Raw genomic sequence first — 20,978 nt, forward strand, 5'->3', positions numbered from 1 at the left:
CATGAAAAATGAATCTCCTCTTTAATTGTTTTGTAAATTACATCATATTTTTGTTTGATTAAAAAAAACAAGATAAAAGTAAAAACAAGAGAAAAACTTTTTTTTTTTTTTTGCTTAATTTTTCCCTTTTTTTAATATCAGCTATAAAGCATGGTTAAAGCTTGCTGTTGCGTTTTCGTGCTCTTATTTTGAAAGGTCACCCGCAGACCGGAAGTCCCGCCCCGGATGACGCCGTGGGTCTCCGCCGTTATTCAACGCGTCGTAGAACTGGAAGGCGGCCGAAGGTAAGCTCCTTGAGCACCGACGAACCGTCACTGCGACTCCGGAGGCTTTTGAAACGGGCGGGGGGGGGACGTTACCGGATAATTTCATCCGGTTTCGGTCCGACGCCATCAACCGGTGGTGGTTCACTTCCGTTAGCGTCAAGTGGGGTTCGCGCTGCTAGCCGTTAGCAAGAAGGTTCCACCGTGACGGGGGTTTGTTTTCCTCCTCTTCGCACTGGAAACGCGAAGAAATATCATGATTTAACCCCGGAAAAAGTGTGTCATTTATTAATTATTACTCTTGTACATGCGTGTGAGGTGTGTATGTTTTCCATATCACCGTTTTTTAGAGGGGCAAGTGACTTTTAAAAATCACCGTCTTATTGTCACCGGAAGTTCCGGGGAGCAGCTGCGCTACTTCCAGGCTCCGTCGGGACGCGGTCTCAATGACGGATTTCTCGCCTTACCCCTCTCAAAAACGAGATAAATAAACACGGTTGTGTGTCTGAAACGCGGCAAAATAGTCTTATAAATGCGTGGTTTGTTTTTGTGTGTTTTGGGGGCTGGAAGGGGGGGGGGGGGGGGCACCTCACCTACCTGTTAGCAACAATTGGAGACACCACGTGACTTGAGGTGTCTGCTGGGAGTTGTAGGACAGCAGGTGACAAGAAGGTGGTTCTGGAGAAGGATCCTGCGTTCCTTCCACGTACACTTTGTTTCTCTTTTTAATCGACGGCGGTTACAATCGCCTCGCCGCGGTTAACTCCATCCAGTGGCTAAACGTTTGCCTGCGAAGGACCGGTGTGGATTCAAGTCTAGGTCTCGGAACGGCAGACAAGCTCTTCACACTTGCGGACCGACGCCGAAGAGTCGGAGAAGCATCTACCCACCCAGCCTGTCGGACACGGCTTCTGGGTTACCTTTGTAACCTTCCAGGGCCGTGTCGGAGTTCCTAGGAGTTACGGCATCTTCTAGTTCAACAGAGGATGGGGCAGCTTGGTGACCCCACGGTAACATCATGTGGTCTTTGCAGATGATGTGCTTTTGTTGATCTAGTGCGCCTCCCAGTTGACCCACCTCGCAATCTGCGGTCCACGGCTAGAAAATGATGGTTCGCTCATTCTGTGTAAGAAGTGAGACGCTGCCATTTGTGGAGGGGGATTCTAGCATCCGGGTTTAGCCGGTCCACCGGGCATCAGACTGGGCCCAGGTTGGACCGGTGGAACAGGGTTCTGCTGTGGTGAGGGAAAAGGCTGAACCAGAAGGTGAAGCGCTCAGGCTTTCACGCAGGCTAAGTTGGTCTGGGCTTCTCATCCGGGTTCCCCCCTGGCCCCTACCAGTGGTGGTACTGCCAGTTGATCCTTCTACCTCCATGGGGAGGAGGAGGTAGGCTGGAGGCACCATCTGCCCGATGACTTGTCCTGTACCGAACCTGGAGGCCCTTCGGCGCGAAAGAAGAAAAACCACATGCTGTCATTTCTCACACATCAAGTATTATTTGTGTACTTTAACATTTTAGGAACTGATAATACCAACAAAATCTCCACGGGGTTGTTTTTCTTTTCCAAATCTAAATCCAAATGTTCAAAACAACCACATTGTGCAGGGGAAGCTCTGTCGTCGGTTGGACGATGGGTTGTTTTTTCAAGACTGAGGCCCCTCTTGACGGTGGTTCAGTCCATAGCGTCCATCTGATATATCCTGGTCAGAAGACGACGTGTTTCTGGCTGCGTCTGCACCTTCCATTTGTGTCACATGCGACATTCTGGAATTGAAATTTCTGTCGGTGTTGATTTTGTAATGTCATCTGTTCCCTCGGCTCGGGTTCCACTGTTCCCCATGGTGACGAAATAAAGTGATCTTTATCCGCCCGTGATGTTTCCTGTTAAATGTTTTTCCCTTCTTTCTGTAGTTTTTGTTTTTCTTCTTGTTCTGCCTGTGCAGACCAGGAAATGAAATGAGCGCGTGTCCGGGGAAGAAAGCACAGCAGCGATCAAGCCGAGACCAGACGTTCCAGAAGTGTTTGTGTCCTGAAGTCCAGTCCTGACCAATGTCGCCTTCTTTTAGATTTTCTTTTTTTTTTTAGTTTCCAGTGCTGTTGGAGTACCGTACCTCTCCTCCCTCTCCTGAGCCCCTGATGAGTACCTTCATCGGAGGGTTGATCGTTGAACGAGGTGCTTCCTTGCGCCCGAAAGCACAAAGTGCTTCCCGCCCGGCTGCGACATTGACGACCGTCACCCTCACCTTCGGCCGCGGTCCTTGAACATTGCGAGCACCATGTCCAATCCCCTCTACAACCGCTTTGCATCGGGGAACCAAAGACGGCTCCCTGACGCCCAACCGGAGAGAGAATCCTTCAGGGTACCCGCTCACCAAGTGACCGGCGCCGGATCGGGCCCCTCGGACAGCGACGGGAGGATCTTCTCGCCGTGCGTGCCGAGTTACAGGCCCGAACGTGGACCGGCGGGGATAAATGACGACTTGGAGAAGGCCGTCAGCGCCCATGTGAGCAGAGCCCGAGAAGAGGCCGGCTTTTCCTCCAAGCTCACGCACCAGCCCCTGGATCAAGGAGGCCCGAGGAGCGACTTCCCGTCCTCCGGTCCAGGGAAGACCTCCGTCTCGCACATCGGCGGGAACTCGCAGCCGAGCAGCAGCGGCGGCTCCTCCGGCCAGTTCTCCAGTTACACCCTCCCCATTTCTACCGAGTCCTCTGGATTTTATTCTTCACCGGCTTCCGCGAGCTACGCCGCCGGCGGGAGCTCTGGCTTCAGTTTCTTCGGAGGAGGACGCGGCGACACGCAGACCATTCCGGGCTTGGGAGATTATGACTTTCCTGCGCAGGATGAACCCGAAGTCCCTCCAGAACCCACTCCGCCAAAATACACCTCCGAGTTTGCCGCCAGCATCCTCCAGCAGTTCGGACTGGAAAAGGAGGACTTGGAAAATCTGGTCTCCTACCCGGAGGACGAGATCACCCCCGCCAACCTGCCGTTCATCCTGCGTCAAATCCGACTCCAGAAGGCCAAGAAGACTCCGAGAGCGGAGTGCAAACCGCTCTCTGAGCCGCCACCCCTGAGCAGCATCCGGGGAAGTGCCCTTCGGGGTAGTTCTCAAAGGGAGTGCCTGTCGGACACGCCGCCTCCTTTTCAGAAACCAAGCAAAATCATAGATTATGGACATACCAGCAAATACACCGGGAGCATCGGGGACGACCTGGGAGGAAACAGCGGGACCAAGGACAACCGAGATGCGAGTGGGAGTTTGCCGATGAGGAATTTTGATGGTGGCGGTCGCGGACAAGAGCTGCGGCAGAAGGCAGGAGGCGGCGGCGGTGGCGGCGGCGTCGCCCTGGTGTCCTGCCTCAAACAGACGTCCCTCAGCTCCTACGGTTCGGCACTGAGCTCTTCGGCTCCTCCAGTCAAAGATCCACCCGAACGGCCGCGTCCTCGATCGAACCCGACTCCTCAGACCGGCCGAAGCTCTTTCTCTTTGCCGGCGAAAGACACCGATGCCCGAGGGGTCGCATCCGGAGTCCCCAAAAGCTTTTTTTCCAAAGATTTGGAAACCGACCGCCAGCCCGGGCAAGAACGCCAAGAGTCGCCCTCACTTTTCCGAGGTGTCAATCCAAGTCGGCCAGGCCTTATGGTCCTTGGCAGCAATACCAGCAGCTCCTCCAAGAGCTACAGTGTACCTGCAGGACAGCATTCAAGGGAACTGCCCTCGCAGCAGGGAATGACCTCTGAGACGAGGAAGCAGAAGGCCGAAGAAACCCAAAACCCGCAACCTTCCAAAACGCAGCAGCGGCCGTCGGCCTCGCCGACTCCGACCGAGCAGCCGTCTTGGTCAGCGGCCTTTTCGGCGGGACAGCAGTTCCTCCCGGCTCCCGCCGCCTTCCAGATCCCCGGGCTCTTTTGCTCCGTGGGAAGTCCGCCGGCGATCCCTTGCGCTGTTCCAGTTCCTCAGCATCAACCTCTTCTTCCACTGCCGGTGTCTCCGACAGCGGCCATGGTGCAGGACTACACCGCAGCAACGCCCAAAGTCTTTCCCCACACCTGTTCGCTGTGTAACAAAGAATGTACCCTGATGAAGGTGAGTAAACTCCCATTCCATCTTTACCCACTTGGGGGTGTTGGAGGAGCCCCACAGTTTTTGATTTGCTGTAAAAGAAGTGTTGATTTAAACCATGTCTTCATACTGATGTAACTAAATGAGAAAATAAAGGTCAGTTAAGAATCATTCTGTGTATAAAAAAAAGAGACAAGGTCTTGTTCTGCTGACGCAAGAAGCGACCATTTCTGGCCAAGAGCTCGGTGAACTCCCTGCGGTGGTGGATCTCGAGGGGTCCGTCCAAGACGGGGGGCCAGGAAGACGGGACTATTAAGATCCTGCTTTGCAGAAGAGCAGGCAGCGGTGGACGACTGAAGACTGAACTTCTTCTCACCTTGTATGTTTGGCAGCTCAGCGTTTGTGTTTAGGTCTGACCTCATCTGTCGATAAACCCCAAAGCAGTGACGTAGTTTGTTTCAATGTCACTATGGCGCCGTCTGCTGATCGATGTTGTACCGAAGTAGCCTTCATTCTTGGACAAACGGCAACAAGCCCCTCGGAGTCCTGGTCCAACAAGATGTCGACGGGAGACCCGGACGCCGCGGATCCTTCGGACCAAGAGGACATTTGATTTTCGCCGCTGTGATTAATCTTGTCCTTCCACGGACTTGTACCCTACCGGCCTCCGGAGGCGCCACCCTCAAAAGTGAACCGTGAGCAGCCACGTTGAAGGGCGGCACCGGTCCGACTCGTGGACGGAGACGTTCGGCAGGAGCGCCATATTTTCCGCCAGAGTCCCGGACAAATAACGTGGTAGCGGCGCTGGTAGACTGCCTGACGACCGCTGTCCTAATGCCTATTTTCTTCTCCCAATTACCAGGAGTGGATCGCTCACCAGAACAGCGCCGTCCACCTGCAGAACTGCAGATTACTCCGCCAGAGGTCAGTCTCCTCAGTTGACATTGACATTGTGATCTGTAGTGAGAGCAGACAACAGGAACATCTAGAGAGGTGGAGGTATGCTCTGGAAAGGAGAGGAATGAAAGTTAGTCACAGCAAGACAGAATATATGTGTGTGAACGAGAGGAACTCGGGTGGAGCGGTGAGGCTACAGGGGGTGGAGATCAAGAAGCTGGAGGATTTCAGGTACTTGGGGTCAACAGTCCAGAGCAACGGAGAGTGTGGAAAAGAGGTGAAGAGACGGTCCAAGCAGGTTGGAATGGGTGGAGAAAAGTGTCAGGGTGATAGAAGACTTTCAGCCAGAATAAAAGGAAAGGTGTACAAGACAGTGGTGAGAGCAGTGACATGTATGCTCTAGAAACTGTTCCGATGACCAAAAGACAGCAGGCAGAACTAGAGGTTGCAGAGATGAAGATGTTGAGGTTCTCTTTGGGAGTGACCAGGATGGAGAGGATCAGGAATGAGTCTTATCAGAGGAACAGCACATGTTCGATGGTTTGGAGAGAAGGTCAGAGAAGCCAGACTGAGATGGTTGGGTCATGGACAGAGGAGGGATAGAGAATATATTGGTAGACGAATGCTGGAATTGGAGCTGCCGGGCAAGAGGTCTGGAGGAAGACCAAAGAGAAGATTTATGGATGTCGTGAGAGAGGATATGAAGGTAGTTGGTGTGAGAAAGGAGCATACAGAGAATAGGGTTAGATGGAGAAAGTTGACTTGCTGTGGCGATCCTTCAGATTGTTGGCGGAGCTCCTCCCGGGGCTTCCTGGTAATGAGCGGAGAGGGAGATCTTCCTGATGTCAGCCTGGTTGATGCTTCGCAGAAGCACTTTCTGTTTCAAACCCTTCCTCGACAGCAAGTCGGTACCTTCCTTTCTCTGCTACCGACGTCCAACTTGTCTTCTCTCCGCCCATGCAGATACCCGCAGTGGGACGCGGTGACCTGTGCATCCAGGTGGGGTCATCGGTAAACTAGCCTGTGGCCATTATCGGCCCTCCCGTTAACCGTTTATTCTTTTATCTCCCGTTCCCAGCGATGAAGGAATAACCCCCGGCCCCCGGGGCCCGGCCCCCCAGCATCGCCCTTGGCATCCGAGCCGCTCGGCCTCGCGGTCGCCCAGCCCCCGGCGCCGCCGAGGCTCGGGGAGCAGGAGGGAGCGATGGCGGAGCCGCTCGCGATCCCCGCACTCCTCGAGACACGCCCGCAGGTTTCCATCGCACGTCCCGGTTCCGTCCGGACCCGGTTTGGATTTGCCTTCCGGACTGACGCCCGTCCGCTCCTCCCAGGTCTCCGTCCGACTCGTCCAATTCCTCGGAGTTCGGCCGGAGGAACCATGAGAGGACGTCCTCGACCAGGAGGAGCCAGCAGAGGCCGTACTCTCCGCCGAGGGGCCGCGACGATCCATCGCCGCCGAGGAGGAGCCGGGAGAGGCCGTCGTCGCCGAGCGGGTCGTCTTTGCCGAGGAACCAAGACAGACGGTCCTACGTGGCGAGGGGTCGGGAGAGATGCTCCCCGTCGAGGAGGAGCCCCGGGAGTCTATCTTCATCCAGGAGGAGTCGTGGAACGCCCGACTCGGCGAGGTCCTGCAGCGAAGAGAGGCTCACCAAGAAGCTGCTGAAATCCTCAGGTTGGATTCGCGCGCTCCCGAAACACATCAGCAGGCGCCGAGCCCGCACGTCTGTTTACCTTTTTCACATCTGGCCCCGCTTCATCTGCGCCACCTGCAGCCGCCCAGTCCTTGTCCGGCCGGAACAACCTGGAGATGGTGGTCAAGAGTCTGGCTCCCGCCCTGCTGGCCAAGTTGACGAAGATAAAAACGCCTTCGCCCTCCTCGGCCTCGTCCGCCGCCGGAGGAAGATCGTCTTCGTCCACGGCGGATCCGTCCTCTTCATCATCTCAGCCCAAGAGAAAGGAGGTCAAGAGCGATATGATAACCTGTGTGAAGAAGGTGTGTGTGGACGGGTGGATGCCATGGTGGTTTATCATGCGCTAGCTTAGCTTTCAGCTAGCATCGCTGTAAGTCTGTTAACTCCAGCTCAGTCACCTCGTAAAGATGGCGGTCTACTAGCTTAGCTGTTAGTTTGGTAGCCTGGCTAGTCGGATAGCTTAGCTGTTAGTAAGGTAGCTTAGCTGTCAGTCTGACAGTTTGGATTCAAGAATGAAAGTGTTTATTGTCATATGTGTGGAAATGTGTTTCCCTGAACAATGATAGTCTTCTTCTGCAGTGCATTTGGCCGCCATGCGACTGCCGAGTGAGCAAACATGCCTTCCATATGAAAGAGTGGAGAGAGGGGAGGACAAGGGGAACAAGAGGCTTAGCCGTCGGCCTGCTAGCTTAGCTGTCTGTCGGGAAACTTAGTTGTCGGTCTGTTAGCTTAGTTGTCGGTCTGCTAGCTTTACTGTCTGTTGGGAAACTTAGTTGTCAGTCTGTTAGCTTAGCTGTCGGTCTGCTAGCTTTACTGTCTGTTGGGAAACTTAGTTGTCGGCCTGCTAGCTTAGCTGTCGGCCAGCTAGCTTTACTGTTGGTTTGGAAGCTTAGTTGTCAGTCTGTTAGCTTAGCTGTTGGCCTGCTAGCTTTGCTGTCTGTTGGGAAACTTAGTTGTCGGCCTGCTAGCTTTACTGTCTGTTGGGAAACTTAGTTGTCAGTCTGTTAGCTTAGCTGTCGGTCTGCTAGCTTTACTGTCTGTTGGGAAACTTAGCTGTCGGCCAGCTAGCTTTACTGTTGGTTTGGAAGCTTAGTTGTCAGTCTGTTAGCTTAGCTGTCGGCCTGTCCGCTTAGCTGTCCGCTAAGTCTGTTAGCTTAGCTGTCGGCCTGCTAGCTTTGCTGTCTGTTGGGAAACTTAGTTGTCAGTCTGTTAGCTTAGCTGTCGGCCTGCTAGCTTTACTGTCTGTCGGGAAACTTAGTTGTCAGTCTGTTAGCTTAGCTGTTTGCCTGCTAGCTTTACTGTCTGTCGGGAAGCTTAGTTGTCAGTCTGTTAGCTTAGCTGTCGGCCTGCTAGCTTTGCTGTCTGTTTAGAAGCTTAGCTGTCGGCCTGCTAGCTTTACTGTCTGTCGGGAAGCTTAGTTGTCAGTCTGTTAGCTTAGCTGTCGGCCTGCTAGCTTTGCTGTCTGTTTAGAAGCTTAGCTGTCGGTCTGCTAGCTTAGCTGTCGGTCTGCTAGCCTAACCTGTCAGTCTGCTAGCCAACCCGAATCTTGTCATATTGTCCCCCCAGGTGGGTAAGTCCTCCCCCCAGACCATGGTGCGGCTCAGAGGGGTCGTCACCGGCATCTCCCACGACGACGTGCTGAGCGCCGTGAAGGCGTTTGGAAAGACCAAATCCATCGTGCTGTTCCGCTCCACCCAGGAGGTAAGAAGGACAACCTCCCAATAGCCGCGGGCTAATTCACATGCTCATCATTGGAAGCGGGACCTTTCAGGTCGCTGTCGTGTTCAGGCGACATGTATGTGTGCGCAGGCCATCGTGTGTTACGAGAAAGAGGAGGACGCCCAGGACCTGAGGAACACGGAGAACCTCAGCATCAAGGGCTGCCAGGTCACCGTGGTCAAACCGGCGGTATGTCGCACCCTCTTCCCTCCTCACGTCCGGTTGTAGTCATTCAGAGCTTCTAATCCTGAGACCTTCCTCCGACGTCTTCCTTCAGAGTTTGGCCTCCAAGCAGAAGAAGCCCCTCCTGAGGTAGGTGGCGCTTCACGTGGAGTACAGAGGAACCTTGACTTAGAAGTTCCGAGCTCGTCCCTCAGTTTGCTCAAGCAGTTTCAAATAAAATTTTAAATGATCAACCCACTTTACCCCCCGGTTTTGTTGTGTGTTTTTAAATGAGAAAAATGTCCTTTATTAAATGACCAAAAAAGCTAAAAGTTCTGTAATATCTTCCCGTGACGTTCTCGTCTGGTCTCGTATGGCAAAGCCAGAAACTGCACCGAGCTCAGATCTTGGAAAACTCCTAAGTTGACGCTAAGTTCCCTCTGCCTTCTAGCTTTGAGGTCGTCCTCTCTCTTTGAAACCTCCACTTTGTTTCTGTTTCGCAGGAAAAAAGAGCCTCCCGGCAGCTGCTCTCCTCAGGGTGTCTCCAAGAAAAGCCTGGTCCTCAAGACGGGGCCAAAGCTGAAAGCCAAGAAACCCCCTGCAGCGCCCGTCAAGGCGGGAACCAAGCTGAAGAAACGCCCGGCGAGGCAGAAGGATGACCACGCGGTGGACAAGGGTGCCGAGAATTCTCCGGTAGCTCCAGAAGATCCGCCCGACCCCGCGCCTTCGGAAACCACCCGCGACGACGGCTCCGCGACCGCCGGGGCTTCGCCTGGAGGCGGTGAAGGCGCGGACGCAATGGAGGTCCACCACCAGGAGGACCGAGCAGACGAGCCTCTGCTTTCGGTCGAAGCTGAGGAGCAAAGCCGCAGAGAGGAGGTGTCCGTCCCAGAGGAGGCAGCCAGGACTCCGACCTCGGTCGTAAGTGAGGGAGGTGGCAATGGAGCGGAGGTCTCCATCCCAGAGGAGCAAGTGGCCAAGACTCTGCCTTTGGCTGGAGGTGAGGAGCAGCTCCATGGAACGGAGGTCTCCATCCCAGAGGAGGAAGCGGCCAAAACCCGGCGGACGACCGACAGCAGCCGGCCTGAAGCGGAGAAGATAGAGGAGCTGGGAGGAGGAGGAGAGGTGTCGGCCATCTCCACCGTGGCCCGGCAGGCGCAGCTCTCCCAGGACCACATGGAGACTGAAGACCAGCAGGGTGAGGTGAAGACCAAAGAATCTGAACCTCCAACCCAAGACCCGGAACCTGAACACCAGACTGCCAGACACACGGAACCTGGGGAACCGGGAGCTGGGGCTCCAGAGACCATGGAGGTGGAAGGTTCTCAACCCCCTGCTAGAACCTCCCCGCAGGAACCAGACACCCCCAACATAGAGGTAGAACCAGAAGCTCCAGCAGGTTTGTGGAAGATGAGGACGGTGTGGAGTGTGTGTGTGTGGAGCAGCTTCTCCTTTCAAACCCGTCTGTCCGCCCACCTTCAGGTTGTCTGATGTGACTTTAGACCTCCTACTTCTCCAACAGGACCGGCCATGGTAGACCAGGACCAGCTGTGTGCAGCCTCGGTCTCCTCCAGGCCGCCACTGCTGCCCACGCCATCTTCTCCAGCGGTGGTCCCGCTGACCATCGGGGAGATGATGGAGAAACACCTCTGTCTGAAAAAAATCGGTAAGACTCCCAGGAGTCCACCATCGCTTGAATACATCCAGACCTTCATCCTCTCTTCTTACTCCTCCTCCTCCTCCAGTTTGCCTGAAGAGGAAGACCTGCTTCTCACCCAAAGTAAGTCTGATCCCACCGCTGATGAGCATGTTCTCCTCCTCCTCCTCGCCTGTAGATCACCTCCTCTCTTCTCCGCCCTTCTGGTTCCCGTCCACAGCTCTTCTCGCTGGGTATCAAGCAGGTGCTGATCAGCAACCTGCCCAAGTCGGTGGACGGCTGCTACGGCGAGGAGGACCTGGCCAAAGCCCTCGCGCCCTTCGGCTACGTGCACTCAGAAGATACCATGCACGTCCTCCCTCAGATGCGCATCGTGGGTTCCGACATCATCGCCCCGCCTCGTCTCCGTGTTGCCGCGGTAACCCCAACCTCTCCCTCCTGCCGGCAGGCCTTCGTCACCATGCCGGAGGTGACGGACGCGCTGGAGCTCATGCAGGCCGGCGAGAAGATGCGCGTTGTCCTGAGAGGATCCAAGACGCCGCTTCACGTGGGCATCCTGAGCAGCATGGTCACGGCAACGCCGGTGAGCACTCACCTGCACCCGGGGCGGGGGATAACCCTCACCTGACTGACCTTTGACCTTTGTCTGACCCCCTACTCCGCTCCAGTTCGGGCTTTACAAGTTCCTGATGAAGCTGATGGACCGGGTGAGTGAAACGCCGTCGCTCCCGGGAAGAACCTTCTCCGCCCGCCGACGCTGAGCGCGTTCTTCTTCCTTTCCGCCGCGCAGCGCCTGCTCAACAACGGCAGCAAGATCGTCTGCGTCAAGAAGATCGACCCGCATCAGGTCTCGCAGCTCCGCCAGACGCTGAGGAAGCTGGTCGACCTGTGGAACTTCCTGCCGCTCCTCAACAAGGTCGGGCGACACGCACTTCCTGGCTCCTCGGGTTTTTTTTGTAGGTCCGTTGAAGGTGCGCTCGCCTCAGTCGCCGTTCCGCGGCGACGGCAAGGAGGCGTCGCCGCCACGGCTACCGGCAGATGGCGAGTTAGCTTCTCCGCTACAGGCGGGTCATTTTTCCCGGTTTGTGTGTTTCTGCAGGTGTTCGTGGAGTTCCAGACCCCCCTTGACGCCGACCGCCTGGGAGTGTGGTGCTCCCTCCTCCGGCGGCCTCCGGGCTACCAGCTGCACAGGCTGAAGGTTCCACAGAGCATGTGCACGGCGTCGTGTACGTTCGGGGCGCCAAGGGCGGAACCTCCGGACCCGGAACCCGGTGATCTGATGAGCCTCTCCTCCGCAGTGCCCAGATTCCCCGAGAAGGTTGTAGTGGACGGCGGCGACATCTTCCCCGGCGCGGCGGTGCCGGCGACGCAACACGGTGTCCCGCCGGGCAGCGTGGCGCCGTTCTGGCTCTCGATGGCGTCGGCGCCCTACCTGTTCCCCACCGTGTCCCCCTGGTTCATCATCCCCAGTGAGGCTCCGTTTAACAGGAACAACCGTGTTCTCAGACCTTCTCAACAACAGAACCAGTCCAACGTCTTTGCCTCTTTATCTCCCCAGAGTTCCAGACGGCCCAGAGCAGCTCAGACATCAAGGTGAGGCAAGAAACACCTTAAAACCGGGAACTCGACTCAACGGGCGCATCAACTTCCTGTTTGCTGACATGCAAGCCGTCGCTTAGTTGTTTTTGTTTTGTTTTTTTTTGTGCTAAAAGCTAAGCAGGATGAGCGTTTGACACAGACGTGGACGTCACCGTCCACGCAGCGGCGTGTGAAGTCCTGAGAGAATCATGGAAAAACATGATCCACGTGTGCGTGGAGTAATAAAGCGTCAGGCATGATATTTACGGGGATTTGCGGCAGCGGAGGTTCGATCATTTCAAAACGAGGAGCAGCTTCACTCCATCCAGAAATGTTTAGCTATGAAGCGTAGCATAATGTGCTAGCGACATTTAGCAACGCCTGGTCGCATTAAGTGTCGTCGTTAAGTTCAGCGATTGAGTCCAAATTGAAAAACTTCCTCTTGGTAAACACCCTCAATAAGACAACTCTTTTACCGAATAATTTATAAGTACATATTTAATGTGTCTGGAACAGATTGATCAAGTTTCGGTTCATTTTAATGCTGAAAATCAGTTTGATTTAGTAGAGTTTGGGAAGAAATCCGCGCTCCAAAAAGAAAAAAGATGATTTATTTTACATATAACACAAAACACGTATGATGTTTTATGCAGGAAATAGGCTCTTCCTCAGATGAGACTGAAAATGTGTTAAAAAGAATGTTTTTTGCCATTTTTAAAGAGAAGAGACTGACGTGATCGATTCCTTTGTTGGATGTATGATGTCATTTCAACATGACTTTCAGTTCTTTTTCAAGAAGTTCAGTTGGATCTCAGTCACGGGACGCATTCAAGGCCCGAGTCCAGGTATCTCTGGACTTCGTGGTTCTCACCACTCGTGTCCCGCAGGCGGTGGAGCTCTGCAAGACTCGCCTCCCGACCGTCATGCTGACGGGGTTCCCCTCCAGACCGTATCAGCACCGGGACGTGGCCCGGCTAGCGTGGCCACATCTCTCCAGGCGGGACCTCCACTCCTCGTACTACAGCGTGACGGTGCTGCCCCTGCAGAGGAGGGTGAGGGCAACTAGTTGGTGTGTGTGTGTGTGTGTGTGTGTGTGACCTCTTAACCTGGAGCGGCTTTTTAAAACTTCTGATTTTATTTTTCCCCCCCAAGGCCTTCGTGCACTTCCAGGACTGGACCTCCTGCTGCGCTTTCGTCCGTAGCCAGGAAGTGTCGCCGCTGCGCGTCGGGCGCTGCAACCTGCACACACACTTCGTCCAGGAGGACGTGCACCCCGGCGCCACTGAGGTACGGATGCTAATAAGCTAAGCTAAAACGCGACCTTTGTCGTCGTTTTCATCTGCACGGCGGTTAGCGAGCGTCAAAATGGAAACCGCGTCCGCTGTGTTTGCAGGAGAGCATGTTCACGTCCCTGATGAAGCTCAGCAACGCCGTGAGTCCCGTCGTCCATCTTCCTCCGCCTTCCTTCCTCTTTCCCACGTCCATCTCCGCTCACAAGCGTCTCTCCTCCGCCGCCCAGCGGGTCTCCGCGCCGGAGTGTCTGCAGGAGCGGCTGGTCAGCGTGGAGGTCTCGGAGACGGACGTGGACGCCATCAGGCGCATCCTGGAGGCGGTGGCGTCCGTCGCGGCGTTCGCCAGCTTCCTGCCTCTCGCCAACAGGGTACAAGAACCTGCTCCGTCCACCTTCTCACCTTCTAGACCAGGGCTGTCAAACTCATTTCTCATGGAGGCCACATACGGCCGAGGTAGATGTCAAGTGGGCCGGACCGTTAAAATAATAGCATACTTAGCAAAAAATAACCAAAATATCATGTCTTTCCTCTGTTTTGGTGTAAAGAAGTACAAGAACATTAGACAATCTTGGAATTTCATGAACAATCCTTTTACAAAACATTTCATGAAACACCTCATGTTTCCTTCGACAAACGTGTCATTTACTTTTCTCATTCACATGTTTGCATTGCAATCATGTCATCATGTGATCCCTCTGATCTTATAAAGGCACAAAACTTTAACAAGTAATTGGTATTGAAAAATATAGTAATGCACTTTAAGATTAAATGAGACTTATAAAGAAAGGGATTTTTAAACCATTTACACATGTGCATATAAAATCTAAATTGAATCCCTGCTAACACCTTACAAACTAAAAAGAGTGCTATTAAATGTGTAAGGAAGAAAGTGTTCACCTGTAAATGTGTAAACTTCATCCATGAAACATGCAAACACACACAATACACACTGAAAACACATGGAGTTGCATGAACAGTAGAATTCCATCATACTAGTTAGTAGTGAAGCTGGTGACTAACTTTAAATTGCACATATTCGCTATCAATTAGCTAGCTGGCTTTTACCGCTGCTTCTCTGATTTCTCATCTATGGGTGAAAGTGGACGCTGTTTCCTCAGACCCGCCTGTGATTGGTTGATCTTATCTCTTCTGTTTCTTTGCAAGCTGTCATATTTTTCACTCTAATGAGTCTCGTAGCGGCGCCGTATATTATATTCCTTAAATACCGAAACTTGTTGCAAACACGCCGAGCACGAAGGTTTCCCGTGCGTCTCCGTAAATAAATAGGACGAAGTTAATTTTTCTTTGAAAATTCTACACTCTTTATCTACTTTTCTCTGTTTTGATAACGACATTTTGGCTAATGTAGAGAACAGGGTGGAAACAAGGTGGTGCATTGATACCGTCTGCTGATTGGTCCGTCTCAGTGATGCAGATTGTCATCTACTCTGACCAAAATAGCGCCCCCTAGTGGAAAATTAGTGAATTGCATTTAATTTTAAAAAAATCCTTGTTTTTTTATGCATTTTTTCACTTTTAAATGATCCCGCGGGTTTGGTCGAACCCCTTCGCGTGTCCAAACTAAGATGGCCGCTCGTGCTCCTCAGATATGCATCGAGATGTTGGACTCGAGCGGCGCCGCCCGCCTGGTGGAGACCTACAACCAGGACCCGCCGGGGAAGCTGAAGGAGAACCTGGACCGGTGGGTTTGAGCTCACGGCAAGTTCAGCAGCGGCAGGTTCTCTCAATCTGAAGTTCTTCTTCTTCTTCCCCGCAGGAACAAAGTCCTCCGGGTTGATTCGTGAGTACTCCAGCGCTCCGTTCAGCTCCGTTTTTTTAGAAGAACAAGTCGTGTGAAGCCTCGTATCTCCACGGCTTTAGGGTGAAGAGCCTGAATCAGCGTCTCTGCGACACCAGAGAGGTCTCCATGAGCGCCGACCCCGGCCCTGGAGACGCCGCAGGAGCTCCGCGGGTAAGAGGAGCCTCCGAACGCCGGCGCCGCCGTTAGCTTAGCATCGCCGCCGTTAGCTTAGCATCGCCACCGACTCTGTTTGCGCGTCCAGGACGAAGAAGACTTCACCGACGACAAGGTTCCTCCGGCCGCCTTCCTGTTCGCCGACGAGGAGTTCAACCTGGAGGACTTCGTCACCCTGGACGAGGTGGGCGACGGCGTGGAGGAGGCCGAGCCCTTGTCTTCGTCCAGAGGTTCCTCCTGCTCCAAGAGAAGCCCTCCCTCCAGGTCCTCCTCGGTGCCTTCAAAGAAGACCCGGAGGTCACCGCCCGCCCGGGATCTCCGGGAGGATCTACCAGACCCGACGGAGGAGGAGGAGGAGGAGGAGGAGGAGGACTTTGAAAGCTTCCAGATCCTGGATTCGTTCGAACAAGCCGACGAGTGCAACCAGGAGGCGCCGGGAGCCGAGGAGGACCTGCGGCCGCCTGAAGGAGTTCCTTCGGAGGAGATGCTGGAAATGGGTTCCTTCCAGGTGATCGACAGCGTCACTGAGGACCAGGCAGCTGCAGGACAGAGGGAGCCTGAGGAGAAGATCAAGGAAGAAGCCCAAGATAAGGAGAACATCGGGGACGGAGGGAAGAGAAGACCAGAAGAGGAAGGAGGCGGCCTGCGGACCTCTGAAGGTCAGACCTTACCTGGAGACGGCGAAGATGAAGGTCCTTCAAATGACCCCGGAAGTGACGTCAAGGAGACCTTTGAGATCCTGGGAGAAGACCAGAGCCCGGGTCTGAGGAGGTCCTCTGAGACCTCCAGACTCGAGCCTCCGCCCGAGGAGGATGAAGATACGCACCGGGTTCTCCGTGCCGAGACCGACCAGAAGATCTCCGAGGACCGGGAGGCGACTTCCGTCAAAGATGAGGAACCTCCGAGAAGACCAGGAGCCACGACCAGAGCCTCCAGATGTGGAGAGAAGAAGCCAGAGAAGGTCCTGAGAAGAGGAGGGAGGACGAAGGAGGACCCCACAGCTTCAGCTCCACCGCAGAAGAAGGAGAAGGACGACGTGGCCGTCCAGGGAGAAGCAGGTCCAGATGCCAGGAGCACCAGGAGGAGGAGCTCCCGAGGGAAGCCGGGGGTCTCCAGAGCCCCCGAGGAGCTGCTCAAAGACCAGGTGTCCTACCAGGTCCTGGACTCGGTGGACGAGGAGGCCAAGGACCAGAGGAGCGTCACCACCAGGTCCACCAGAGGGAGGAGGACTCGGGTCTCGGCCGCTCCAGAGGAGACCATCTCAGCCAGGAGACGTCCTCCGACCACAGCGCTGCAGGACGGGAGCACCTCCAAGAAGGTGGAGAAGCTTCCGGAGGAGGAGGAACCGGCGTCCGCCAGGAGGAAGGGGAGGAAGGGAAGAGCAAAGGAGGTGAAGAAGAACGCAGAAGACACGACTGAGGAAGGAGAAGCAACCTACCAGATCCTGGACTCGCTGGAGGAGGAGGTGGTCCAGGACCAGGACCAGGAGCCTCTTGACGGCGAGAAGAAGGACGACGCCTCTCCGCTTTATCAGATCGTGGACTCTTTGGAAGACGAGGACCCGGAGCCGGCCGAGGTCTCCACCTCAGGAACCTGCGAGGAACCCGGACCCGTCCGGGAGGAACCTGCAGCCAAGTCCCAGAGGAAGATCTCACAAGGAGACACCAGGACCAGCAGTGGAGCTGCAGAAGACAGCCTGGAACAAGTGAGCGAGGAGGAGGAGGGGTTCTCCAACGACACGCCCGAGGAGGAACATCTGAGGAGTCCAGGAGGAGAGCAGGAGGTCCAGGCTGGAGGAGAAGACCAGCGCCGACCCAGGACCGGTGGAGACCTGCTGGAAACATCTCAGCACACCTCAGACCTCTCGGACAGAGACCTCACCGAGGAGGACATGGTCACCCTGGACGAGATCGTGGACGAGGAGGAGGAGCAGGAGGAGGAGAAGCCCCGCCCACCTATGGTGAGGAACCCGCCTGTGATTGGTCGACAGCACGGGCCGGAAATGATTGACACCTGTCGTCTCCCATCAGAGCGCAGCTGGAGACCAGCTGGATTCTTCTGCCCACCTGGAACATCATGACCACCCAGGTGTGTGTGCTGGTGCAGAAGATCTCACACACACACACACACACACACACACACACACACACACACTGGTAACATGGTGTCCTCGTCCAATCAGAGAGCATGAACTTTGTGATCGTGGATGAGGTTGGACCTCAGGAGGAGGAAGAGACCTCCAGCAAGAGGACCAGGAGCAAAGCAGGTAGCAAACGTGTCCTCCTCAGCACCTTCTGGGTTCCAGCCCACCTTCATCTGCTCCTCCACCGCAGGGAGGAAGTCCACGGCGGGTAAGAAGCTCCCGTCAGGAGAACCAGGACCAGCCCAGGCTCCCTCTGATGCTCCTCTGGAGAAGGCTGAAGGTCACACCTCCTCTTACCAAACCTTCTGCTGGGATCCTCCTGACCTTCTCCTGACCTCCTGACCATCTTCTCCTCTGGTTCCTCCAGGTGTCTCCAAACGCAGGAGTGACCTGGTGGGACCTGAAGCCAAGCGAGCACGCTCACGCTCCCCGAGCACCTCCGACCTCCTGCCACCATACACACCCAACAACCCTCTGGGTAAACACACACACACACACACACACACACACACACACACACACAGTTAGCTGAGTGTTTATAGCTTAGCATGAATGCTAACGTTCTTGACACAGAACTCGTGTATGTCAAGATATTTTGTGCTTCAACGTCCATGGAAGTTTTTCCAAACATGAAGGTTCAAACCATCTCAGCTCAGCCAGCAGTTCTCCACTCCGTTCTTCTGGTCCTTCTGGTTCTCCGTTGTTCTGGTTCTTTGGTCCTTCTGGTTCTCTGGTTCTTCTGGGTCTCCGTTGTTCTGGTTCTCTGGTCCTTCTGGTTCTGGGTTCTCTGCACAAAGCAGGAGGGTGTGAACCGAGCGTCAGAAGCTGGTGTGGACCTCTCAGCAGGAACCTCTGGTCCTCCTGTCCAGGAGGTCTCTGCTGGTTCTCCAGGTTCTCCGTCCCCCATCTCGGTCCAGAACCAGTGAGGAGCTTCCAGAAGGCTCTCAGTGGTCCTCGGCCGTGTGTGATTGACAGCCGGTCGAGGTTAAGCCCCGCCCCCGGCCCCGCCCCCCGGTGGCTGCTCCGGTCTGGAGATCCGTCAGACGTTGAAGGTTCTTCTGGCTCCTCTGTGTCTTCAGGACGGGAGTTCGTCGTCCCCAAGTCGGGCTTCTTCTGCAGCCTCTGCTCCGTCTTCTACCTGAACCAGAGCACGGCCATGGACGTGCACTGCAGCAGCCGGAGGCACTACGACAGCCTGCAGGTACACACACACACACACACACACACACACACACACACACACACAGGTGTAACGCCTGCTTCTGGTCCTCAGAAACACCTGCGGAGGCGTCAGCAGAAGAGCCGAGCGTCTCCTCCGTCGCTGTGAGACGCCTCAGCGTGGATGAAGATACCAGATGTTTTTGGACGAGAAGGTGGAGAACAACCAGCCTGAGAGGAGGAGGAGGAGGTTCCACCACCTTCTGAAGATGTGTTTAAGTTGGATGTCCGTCAGCGAGGAACCTGACGAGGAACGAAGATGCTCGTGTGTCTCCACGTCGCGCTGCTAATGTGAAGACAAGTGTTAGCTGCTAGCATTAGCTGCTAGCATTAGCATCGCTGTTCTTTTTGTTGTACCTGCCTCAAAGACATTTTTTTAGTTGTGACTCACACACACACACTCACACACACACACACACACACCTGTATCAGCTACTGTTATGTGTTAAGAGACTCCTATCATGATGGCAGTGTGTGTGTGTGTGTGTGTGTGTGTGTGTGTGTGTGTGTGTTCATGGTGCGCACGTGAAAATTGAAATAAACGACATCAGTACATTTCTCCACTCGTTTTTCGCTGAGGGCAAACTTGCAGGTACACACACACACACATACACACACACACACACATGTTCTAAGTGTGTGTGTGTCTTTTTTTTTTTTAATCTAAAACGTTTGGTTTCTGTTCATTTCAGTCTTTTCAACTTCTTTGCTGTTCATCAGAAATGACTCAGCAGCCTGCAGTACACCCGTCTCGCCACTAGAGGGCGCTGTAGAGCAACAGTCATGCAGAGGTCAAAAGTCATTTCAATTTTTATTTATTACTCATCATATGTATGTATTATTATTATTATTATCATCATCCTCAGATCAAATCCAGCAATAAGCAGAGATTTTTTGTCACTTGTATTTTCGCACACTTTCCACAGACGAAATTTACAATTTTCTGGCTGTTGATCGGCTTTACGAGGCTTCTCGGAAAACAGCGGCGACGAACGCATGGAAACCGAAGAAGGACGAGCTGCAAATCAATTATTGGTCATTGCCGATAATCAACCCGCTGTTCTGTGGCTCGCGGAACAGCACGCGCATACACACTCGGCTGTATTTTTAACCCCAGCTCACTTAATGGGAATTAGAATACTTCCAGTAAGAACACACACACACACACTTCCAGAGGCTAAAAGTGTGTATGACATGACTCCAGCCCAGTGTGTCGGTCTATGATTAGTGCGGCGTAGGAATCCCCGCTCGCCGCCGCCACAGAAATAAGTTTCCCTGCAGCTCCTTCAAAATAAAAGCCTCTGCATTCAGATGGTGACCTTTGACCTCTGACCTCCTGATTGAAATGGAGCTTAAATGCTAATCACAGGTTCGCTAATGATTAGCATCGGGTCACATGACGGCTTCCACAGGTGGTTCCCTTATTTTAGATAATCTAGATGTGTGTGTGTGTGTGTGCATGAATGCGCGATTTGAATGTGTTCAGGAATGTGTGAAAATAAACCCCACTGTTATGTGTGTGTGTGTGTGTGTGTGTATGTGTGTGTTACTGCTGGCCCTTTAAGCCAGTTGTGATTGAAAGGGCAGTGTGTGTGTGTGCGTTTGTGAGTCAGCTGCTGCACCATGCTTGCTCTGAGTGTGTGTGTGTGTGTGTGTGTGTGTGTGTGTGTCACGGAGAGAGAGCTGAGAGCAGCAGCTTTATCAGTCTCTCTCTCTCTCGGTCTCTGTTCATTCTCGGTGTCTCTCGTCCGTCCACTCTGTCTCATGGATTCTCCATCAGTCTGAGGACACTTTTGGGATCTGGACGTCTTTGTTCGGACCACACCGCCTCTCCTGTGTGTGTGTGTGTGTGTGTGTGAGAGAGAGAGAGTGTGTGTGAGCCATGCTTCGGGTGTTCATTCTGTGCGCGGAGCGTCTGCAAACGCCGGATGACGACATCAGCGATGCCTACTGCAGCGTCACTTATGATGGTAGGTGTGTGTGTGTGTTTGTGTGTGTGTGTGTGTGTGTGTGTGTGATGATCACAAAGTATCGGGACGCCATCCTTCCTGTGGAACAGCTGAGAGGTTATTATTGGAAAGCTTGTCGTTCAGGGTGGGGCCGGGCTGGAGGTGGGTGGGGGGCCGGGGAGGCGGAGCCATGATGGGTGGCGGGGCAGTGTGTGTGTGTGTGTGTGTGTGTGTGTGTGTGTGTGTGTGTGTGTGTGTGTGTGAAAACTTTTAATAAATATATAGATAAATAACCTCATATAAATATACCCCATATACGCCCATTTTCAGGGTTATTTCTTAACAATAATGATAAAAATAAAATGCAAT

General features: G+C 54.0%; 2 protein-coding genes across 7 annotated transcripts in view; both read left to right on the top strand.

Annotated features, from left to right (window-relative positions):
- The first annotated feature begins 227 nt into the window (after nucleotides 1-227).
- znf638 (zinc finger protein 638) lies at nucleotides 228-19,219 on the top strand. 4 transcript variants are annotated; one of them, XM_086165733.1, is made up of 34 exons: nucleotides 228-284; nucleotides 2,350-4,352; nucleotides 5,191-5,252; nucleotides 6,189-6,224; nucleotides 6,304-6,477; nucleotides 6,557-6,897; nucleotides 6,998-7,218; nucleotides 8,483-8,617; nucleotides 8,705-8,824; nucleotides 8,913-8,947; nucleotides 9,301-10,196; nucleotides 10,320-10,463; nucleotides 10,543-10,577; nucleotides 10,675-10,827; nucleotides 10,903-11,037; nucleotides 11,123-11,161; nucleotides 11,245-11,370; nucleotides 11,554-11,680; nucleotides 11,753-11,923; nucleotides 12,013-12,047; nucleotides 12,920-13,084; nucleotides 13,185-13,319; nucleotides 13,426-13,464; nucleotides 13,552-13,692; nucleotides 14,932-15,026; nucleotides 15,102-15,125; nucleotides 15,206-15,296; nucleotides 15,388-17,259; nucleotides 17,330-17,387; nucleotides 17,482-17,565; nucleotides 17,633-17,722; nucleotides 17,810-17,920; nucleotides 18,522-18,643; nucleotides 18,716-19,219. In XM_086165733.1, exons 2-34 carry the CDS (start codon nucleotides 2,541-2,543, stop codon nucleotides 18,767-18,769), a joined length of 7,878 nt encoding a protein of 2,625 aa, XP_086021859.1. In that variant the 5' UTR covers nucleotides 228-284; nucleotides 2,350-2,540; the 3' UTR covers nucleotides 18,770-19,219. The 4 variants fall into 4 exon arrangements, with proteins under 4 accessions (XP_086021859.1, XP_086021858.1, XP_086021860.1 ...); XM_086165732.1 differs by lacking the exon at nucleotides 228-284 and having other exon boundaries at nucleotides 845-4,352; XM_086165734.1 differs by lacking the exon at nucleotides 228-284 and having other exon boundaries at nucleotides 845-4,352; nucleotides 8,726-8,824.
- A 1,077-nt stretch (nucleotides 19,220-20,296) lies between these two features.
- Nucleotides 20,297-20,978, top strand: part of dysf (dysferlin, limb girdle muscular dystrophy 2B (autosomal recessive)) — a 67,717-nt gene continuing 67,035 nt past the window's right edge. Inside the window, exon 1 of one of the 3 annotated variants that reach the window (XM_086165919.1) lies at nucleotides 20,297-20,630. In XM_086165919.1, coding sequence (XP_086022045.1) covers nucleotides 20,543-20,630 — 88 coding nt within the window. In that variant the 5' untranslated portion in view covers nucleotides 20,297-20,542. The remainder of the gene's footprint in view (nucleotides 20,631-20,978) is intronic. The other 2 variants (XM_086165918.1, XM_086165922.1) reach the window with 2 other exon arrangements.

This window comes from Fistularia commersonii, chromosome 19, assembly GCF_037954325.1.
Source record: "Fistularia commersonii isolate RoL2024-O1a breed Wild chromosome 19, RoL_Fcom_v1.0, whole genome shotgun sequence".
In the NCBI taxonomy this organism is placed as follows: domain Eukaryota; kingdom Metazoa; phylum Chordata; class Actinopteri; order Syngnathiformes; family Fistulariidae; genus Fistularia; species Fistularia commersonii.

Coding starts and splice junctions, on each gene's coding strand:
- znf638 (XM_086165733.1), top strand. CDS start 2,541: ATGTCCAATCCCCTCTACAACCGCTTTGCATCGGGGAACCAAAGACGG. Junction 7,219..8,482: donor TGATAACCTGTGTGAAGAAG/GTGTGTGTGGAC, acceptor TTGTCCCCCCAG/GTGGGTAAGTCCTCCCCCCA. Junction 10,197..10,319: donor AGAACCAGAAGCTCCAGCAG/GTTTGTGGAAGA, acceptor CTTCTCCAACAG/GACCGGCCATGGTAGACCAG.